The sequence below is a fragment of the Geospiza fortis genome, unplaced genomic scaffold (genome assembly GCF_000277835.1).
Source record: "Geospiza fortis unplaced genomic scaffold, GeoFor_1.0 scaffold391, whole genome shotgun sequence".
Lineage (NCBI taxonomy): Eukaryota > Metazoa > Chordata > Aves > Passeriformes > Thraupidae > Geospiza > Geospiza fortis.
The window spans coordinates 684,805-692,222 of NW_005054472.1; the positions used below are offsets into that span (position 1 = coordinate 684,805).

A 7,418-nucleotide genomic window follows, 5' to 3' on the forward strand; every position below is an offset into this window, starting at 1 on the left:
TAAATGGAAAAAGGCCCAAGCTCATCACTGCAGCTCCCACCCAAGCCCCACAGAACCAACACCCTGCAAAGAGCAGCCCCACCAGGGCCATTCCAGCCTCTCACTGCTGTGTTTAGAGCAGCCAGATTTTATTGGTTTGGTGTTTGCTTTCCTCCATTTGCCAGTGATGCAAATTTACCTGAGAATATCTTGAAGCAGAGCTAGAGCTGGAGTTCCTGCTGTTAAATCCTGGTGGGTTTGGGATCACCCTGCAGGGCAGGGTGAGGGTCTCCACCTCAGTCTCAGCCCCAAGGCTCCCCTGATGCAGCCCTGGAGGGGCTGTAATTAACTGCAATTAACACAAATTATTTCTGGGTGCAGCTGCTGCTCCCTGACACTGCCAGAGTCCCACCAGCCACTGCTCCTGAGTTTGATCTTTGTAATGAAAGATGTGCACAAGGATGTTTTTAATTGGGACAGGAGGTCTTGACAGGCTCATGTAGACATGGAAATGACAGGTCTGAGCCAGGGTGGGACTGATGGTTAGGAATTAGATGAATATTCTGTGCAAAATGCAAAGCTGGGTGTTTGTTGTTTTTGACATTGTTAACTCATAAACTCAGTCTGGATAATCTGCCTGGAGACACTGAGGGTACATTTACCAACCCTTCTGAGACTTGTTCCTTCTGCAAGGCTGTCATCTCTCTTCCTGGCTGTTTTGTGTCTGGGCCCTGCTGGGATTTTGCCTTTCAGGCACAAATCAAGTTAAGTATGCCCAGAATTCAATTCAGAGAATCACAGAATGGTTTGGGTTGGAAGGGACATTAAAGCTCATCTCATTCCACCCCCTGCCAGAGTATGAAGCCTGATTTTGATTTCAGGGGTCCCAAACAAGACCCCAGGAGTTCTGCTGGGCTCTGCCTGAACCTGGGGGTGGATTTTGTTTGTGTTGCCCCCACCCAGCCTTGGAGCAAGCTGGGATAGGGAAAGGGGGATGGAACTGGAGGAGCTTTGACGTCCCTTCCAACCCAAACCTTTCCATGATTTTATGGTGATGACAAACCAAGAGCCTCTGTTCCTTACAGGCAATTTAATTTCCAAACTAATGCAGGCTTTCTTTGGAGAGAGGGGCTGACCCGTGGAGGCAATTACACTGAACAATTACCTGATGTTAATGAACTGCTTGCAGCACCGAGCTGCACTCAGTGCTTGCCATCCCTGACCTTGCAGCAGCAGCAGCAGCAGCACCTTTCCAGGACAGGCTGGGGATACCCAACAGGCTCAGGCTGGCACAGCCCACACCAGGCTTTGAATCCCTCTGGAAGCATCCCTGGAGCTGCAGGGCATCCTCCTCAAGAGCTACATCACCCCAAAGGTGTGCACAAGGTGCTGACCCTCAGAAAGAGTCCAAGGAATGTGAGGCAGGCAAAGGAGCAGGGTTTGTAGCTGAGCAATGAATTGAATTATTCTGGGGCTGTCCCAGTCCTCAGCCAGGCTTTAAATCTCTCTGCAAACATCCCTGGGGCTGCTGAGCATGGAGAGAAGGGCAGGGCATCCTCTAAAGAGCTGCCCACACCAAAGGTATGCACAAGATGCTGACCCTCAGAATCCAAGGAATGTGAGGCATTGAGGCAGGGAAATGCTGGTTTGTAGCTGAGCCATGAATCCAGTCATTCAGGGACTGGCCAGGCTGATGCCAACCCCTGCAGCAGCAGGAGAAAAGTTCCCAGCAGCAGCAGCAGCAGGCACAGGGAGCAGCAGGAAGGCGCCTGCAGGAGCTCCAGGTGGAGCTGAGGTGGCCTCGATGCCTGCAGGAGCAGGACTAGGAGAAGGAGTAGGAGTAGGGCAGGAGCAGGAACAGGAGCAGGGTCAGGATCCCTCCACAAGGAGAAGGAGAAGGAGAAGGAGAAGGAGAAGGAGAAGGAGAAGGAGAAGGAGAAGGAGAAGGAGAAGGAGAAGGAGAAGGAGAAGGAGAAGGAGAAGGAGAAGGAGAAGGAGAAGGAGCAGGAGCAGGAGCAGGAGAAGGAGAAGGAGAAGGAGCAGGAGCAGGAGCAGGAGAAGGAGAAGGAGAAGGAGAAGGAGAAGGAGAAGGAGAAGGAGAAGGAGAAGGAGAAGGAGAAGGAGCAGGAGCAGGAGAAGGAGCAGGAGAAGGAGAAGGAGAGGGAGAAGGAGAGGGAGAAGGAGAGGGAGAAGGAGAAGGAGAAGGAGAAGGAGAAGGAGAAGGAGAAGGAGAAGGAGAAGGATCCCTCTGCCAGGAGCAGGGGCAGGAGCAGGAGTGCAGGAACAGGAGAAGGAGTAGGAGCAGGAGCAAGATCCCTCTGCCAGCAGCAGGAGCAGAACAGGAGCAGGAGAAGGAGCAGGAGCAGGATCCCTGTGCCAGGAGCAGGAACAGGAGCAGGATCCCTGTGCCAGGAATAGGATCAGGAGCAGGATCCCTGTGCCAGCAGCAGGAACAGGAGCAGGATCTCTGTGCCAGCAGCAGGAACAGGAGCAGGATCCCTGTGCCAGCAGCAGGAACAGGAGCAGGATCCCTGTGCCAGGAATAGGATCAGGAGCAGGATCCCTGTGCCAGGAATAGGAACAGGAGCAGGATCCCTGTGCCAGGAGCAGGAACAGGAGCAGGATCTCTGTGCCAGCAGCAGGATCAGGAGCAGGATCCCTGTGCCAGGAGCAGGAACAGGAGCAGGATCCCTGTGCCAGCAGCAGGGCTCGGCTCTGGGTGGCACCAGGCACAGTCATGGGCTGCTCTTGCATCAGGCCCCAGCCCTGGGGCATAAACAGCTCCGTTTCTAAGGGCTACAAACACATCCAGGAGGTAAAATTCCATATTCCCCTGGCAGGAATAAACAGCTGGAGGAATGGGGCTTGCCTGTGGTGAGTGATTCAGCCCAGAGCATCCGGCAGCTCCAGGAAAGGCACAGAAACGTGGAGTTCATGCCCAGAGGAATGACCCTGCTGCTCCCTGGCTGTTGTTTTAATTTGTTCTCTTTTGTTCCCACTTCATACCAGCTCCTGTTTGTGAGCATCCCCACGTCACAGAGTGATAAGGGATCTTTGGGAGTGACATTTCTCCTTGGAAATCTGAACAAAACTCAGCCTTCATGACACCAGCACACAATGGCTCTGACTAAAGCCAAGGATTGGAAGAGAAGCCTTTTGTTTCCAAAACAACCTGGTTTTAAGAAATGTTTAGGTTCTGTTTCAGGGCAAAAATGCTTTGAGAGAGTCCTTAATGCTCTCCTCCTTTCTCATTAGATGAACAAGGTGAGATTTCCCTTGGGACTTGCACCATGCAGGTGCTGAGCAGTCAGAGCAGAAAAAAGAATGGTCAGAGGGGAGGAGCACAGGGATGAAAACACAACTTTCACCCAGGCAGGAGCCTGGCTGACCCTTTTATCTCCCCCTCCTCTCCTCACAGTGCTCTTGCTGCCTTTGAAGTCAAACATTTGCAGGTGGAAGTGCCCAGCCCGAGCTGATGGGGATGGGGGGAGCCCCTGGGGCTGGCTCAGGCCTGGCAGCAAACACAGGAGCACCAGGAATTCCACATTCCCTCTTTGTGCCTGCAGGGAGAGCTGGCAGTTACAGAACCATGGAACAGTCTGGGTGGAAGGGACCTCAAAGCTCTCCTTGTTCCTCCCCTTGTCACAGGCAGGGCCACCTTCCACCATCCCAGGCTGCTCCATGGAAGATTTTGCTTGTGCTGATCAAATAATTCAATTTTCTAGGTGGGACAGACCTGACCTGGCTCATCCTTTCACTCAGAACTCTTTGTTTTAAACCCCTTTTGTTTTTCGGTTTTTAAATATTTAGGGGGCATTTATTATTTACCTGACTGGGACATAAATCTGTACCACATGGCACCTTCTGATCACACACAGGTTTATTAGGGACATCAGCCACCTCTGCTCCCCAGGGTGAGCAGCAAGGTGTTGGCAGCATCAGAGGTGCCAGGACAGCTCAGAAGGGAGGAGCTGGAGCTGTCCCAGCCTTGCATCTGCCCCATTTTGGGCAGCACTTCTGGATCTGACACCAGCACAGCCTCTGCCTTCCTCAGCCGTGTTTTCCTGCAGTTCAGGCCTCTTCCAGGTGCTGGATGCAGGTGGTCAGGGCTGGGTATGAGAGCAGGGTGTGCCAGGGAGGCAGTGGCATGTCTGGGCAGCCCTCCAGCCCACCCAGCAGGCAGTGATGGTTTTGCAAGGCACTTTCACATGGCAGGTGAGTGCTCAGCTCTCAGAGGCTGTGATAAAATTAATTTAAAAAAACCCCAAAAAAGTCCTAAAGGAGCAGCAAAGTCCAGCAGTTCTTCCCAGAGATGCTTTATCCACAGGCAACCCTTTTGAAAACAAGCCAAACCCCGAATTCCATGGCTTCCCTGATTTGATGGATCCCCAAATGCAGTAAAGCCCTTGCAGGAGAACACACCCCATCCACGCAGAGAGCTGCTTTGTATAAATATCCCATGTACACCTGCTATATACAAAATATCCTGTACACGCCGCCTTCCTTTATTCCGTGTGAAGCTCCCAGCACCTCTGGGAGCAGATGTCCCTGCCCCAGGCAGTGCAGGCAGTTGGATTTGGGGTGAAAAAATCCCCTTTTCCACCAGCCCCACCAGCAGCTCCTCCTTGAGCAGCCCCAACTTCTTGAGCGCCTCGCGCCGGTTCTCATCAGCCGCGCCTTTGGGCGCGATCTTCACGCTGACAGCGGAGCGTGGCGGCCTGGGGAAGCTGGGCAGAGGGTGGGATCTCCTCTTGCTGCTCTTGTCCTTCTCCTCCTGCTCCTTGAGGCCCCCGAAGTCCTTCCCTGCCCCGAGGGAGGCGGGCCGGGGGCGGCTGCGGAGGAAGCTGGGCGCCAGGCGCTCGATGAAGGACATCTTGCCCAGGGAGCTGCTGCTGCTGCGCCCGTTCTGCTCCTTGGCGCTGCCCATGGAGCTGCCCAGCCCCACCCCAGAGCGCTCCAGGGTGTTGGATTTGAAGGGGATCTGCCGGATCCCCGGCGCGGAGCCCTCCCCAGGCTGCTGTGTCTCCCTGGGGTGGGGATGGAGGTGGGCGCTGGGCTCCCTCCTGTCCTGGGACAGTCCCAGCTTCTCCAGGGCCTCCCTTCGGGCTTTCTCCTTCTCCTTGGGGTCGAGGTGGCCTGAATTCCCCTTCTCAGCAGTGCTGTCGCTGGCAGGGCTGGCCTGGGAGGCGGCTGAGGGTGGAGGGGCTGGTTTTGCCTTCTGCTTGTGCTCCGGCACGGGGCTGCTCCTGCTGGTTTTCAGGATGATGTTTGGTGGCAATTTCCGCGGTTTGGGGGCAGTTGGAGGCCCACGCTTGGCATCGGGGTCCTGAGGGGCCTCCTCCAGCGTGGATTTCCCCAGGTGGCCCCACGAAGTCCACGTCTTGGTCTCCTTGGGTGCCTCTCCCTTGGCATCTGAGCGCTGTTGTGCTCCGGCACGGGGCTGCTCCTGCTGGTTTTCAGGATGATGTTTGGTGGCAATTTCCGCGGTTTGGGGGCAGTTGGAGGCCCACGCTTGGCATCGGGGTCCTGAGGGGCCTCCTCCAGCGTGGATTTCCCCAGGTGGCCCCACGAAGTCCACGTCTTGGTCTCCTTGGGTGCCTCTCCCTTGGCATCTGAGCGCTGGCTGCGTGACCACTCCAGCTCATCCTGGAAGGGGTCTGGAGGTTGGATAATCACGGACTTGGTGTGGCTTCCCAGGTCCAGCCTGCCCTCCCTGGGCACCTCCTGGGCAGGTTTTCCTGCTGGCACTATGGGGACACCTCCTTTGCTGCCAGAAGCTCCATTTGCTGCAGGGATGTTCCTGGGAAGGCTGGAACAACCTGGGCCTGGAGCAGCTGCTGGGGCTGAGCTGGATGGGGCAGAGATGATTTTACCACTCCTCTGTTCAGCCCCACGCTGCTGAGCTCTGCTTGCAGGGGGAGTCCCGTTCCCCAAATCTGGGAAGAGAGGGAGTTGGAGTCATGCTCTGGACACAGAACACCCCTCACCCCTTCTGGGCCAGCACAGGCACCCAGGAATCCCCTGGCTCCTCTGATGTGGAAACCCAGGGCACACAGGGAATATTTCTCTGTCTGCTCTGGGGTGCCCTGAGCCCCAGGGGAGCACTGACTTTGACCCTCATCCATGGAGAAAGTTTCCTGGACTTCAGCATAGACTGGAATCTTTCCTAAAGACTTCAAGATAGACTGGAATCCACAAAAGTGTGAAATAGATTATAGAGAGCAGTGTAGGTGTAGCACTTGGTGAGAAATTGAGGTTTTGGGATTTTTAGTGTGCAAGATGGAGGGCACAGGGCGTTGTCCTGGGTTTCTTCTTCTTCCTTATTCTCCATGGGTTTGGGTGGCATTTTGTAATTGGGCAGAAAAGTTGGCATTGAAGGCTCTTTGGGATCAGTTATTGGGTTAAAAGGGAAAAGAATCTAGGTGTCAGTTCTTAATTGCATGGTTTAGTTTTAAAAGACCTTGTAACAAGAGATTGTTGGCCATTTTGTGCCTTCTAATGAAAAGCTGCCAAACTCCCAGTAGTGAGACTGTTTTAGTGATAAGAAATAATGAAAACCTGAGTCTGAACATGAACTATCATCTCAAGTGCCTTCAATCCAGACCCAGAGAAACAGAACTGGTACCCCCACACTCTGATCCATCACTGCTGGGGAAATTGGATCTTTTGGGCCTGACAAAACCTCATTAATTACTGTCATTACTGACACTAAGCAGGATCCCTGCAAGGTATTTATATATTGTAGAATTTCAAAGCCATTGAGTATCAGAAAATTTTGTAAAATATTCATGTCTAGAAAGGATGTGTATTGTACACATCTGTGCTTGAGAACAAGGCCTGTATGAAACTATTTTGGGGAAAGAAAGAAATAGATTTTTATATTTTATACTAAAATCTTATCTGCAGAAGGGTTTCCAGCTCACCCCGGGGCACAGGGCCTTTCCTGGGCTTGGAGGGCTCCCCGTAGTCGGTGTCATCCGTGGACACCCCACTGTCCCCCTCTGCATCCAGGGAGCCAATGGTTTCCTCCAGGAACATCAAACACTCCTTTTCTTCCACAGATAAATAGTCATAGCTGTTGTCACTCTGGAAAAAAAGAAGATAGAGCAGAGCAGATAAGAAAAAAGATGTTTACTTTATACTACATATATATAGTGTGTATATATAGTATATAGAAATATAAATATATATGTATGTATTTATTATATAAAATATATAAATGTCTATGTATATATTTAATATATGTGATATGTATATATTTATAATATGTATGTGTATAAATAGATATAAATATATATAAGAAAGAGATGCTTACTTTATACTACATATATATACAAAAAATATATATACATATATAAATATATATGTACAAATATCTATAATTTTATATATTTATGTATTATATATTTTATATATTTAGATATATAATATATTTTTAT

General features: G+C 51.8%; 1 protein-coding gene across 2 annotated transcripts in view; it reads right to left on the bottom strand.

Annotated features, from left to right (window-relative positions):
* Window positions 1-3,860: 3,860 nt before the first annotated feature.
* The window catches only part of CUNH1orf116 (chromosome unknown C1orf116 homolog), a 9,144-nt gene continuing 5,586 nt past the window's right edge, over window positions 3,861-7,418 (bottom strand). For both annotated transcript variants that reach the window (XM_031062901.1, XM_031062900.1), the window contains 3 exons: window positions 6,903-7,065; window positions 5,592-5,915; window positions 3,861-5,391 (listed from right to left, as the gene is read on the bottom strand). In XM_031062901.1, coding sequence (XP_030918761.1) covers window positions 4,184-5,391; window positions 5,592-5,915; window positions 6,903-7,017 — 1,647 coding nt within the window. In that variant the 5' untranslated portion in view covers window positions 7,018-7,065 and the 3' untranslated portion in view covers window positions 3,861-4,183. The remainder of the gene's footprint in view (window positions 5,392-5,591; window positions 5,916-6,902; window positions 7,066-7,418) is intronic.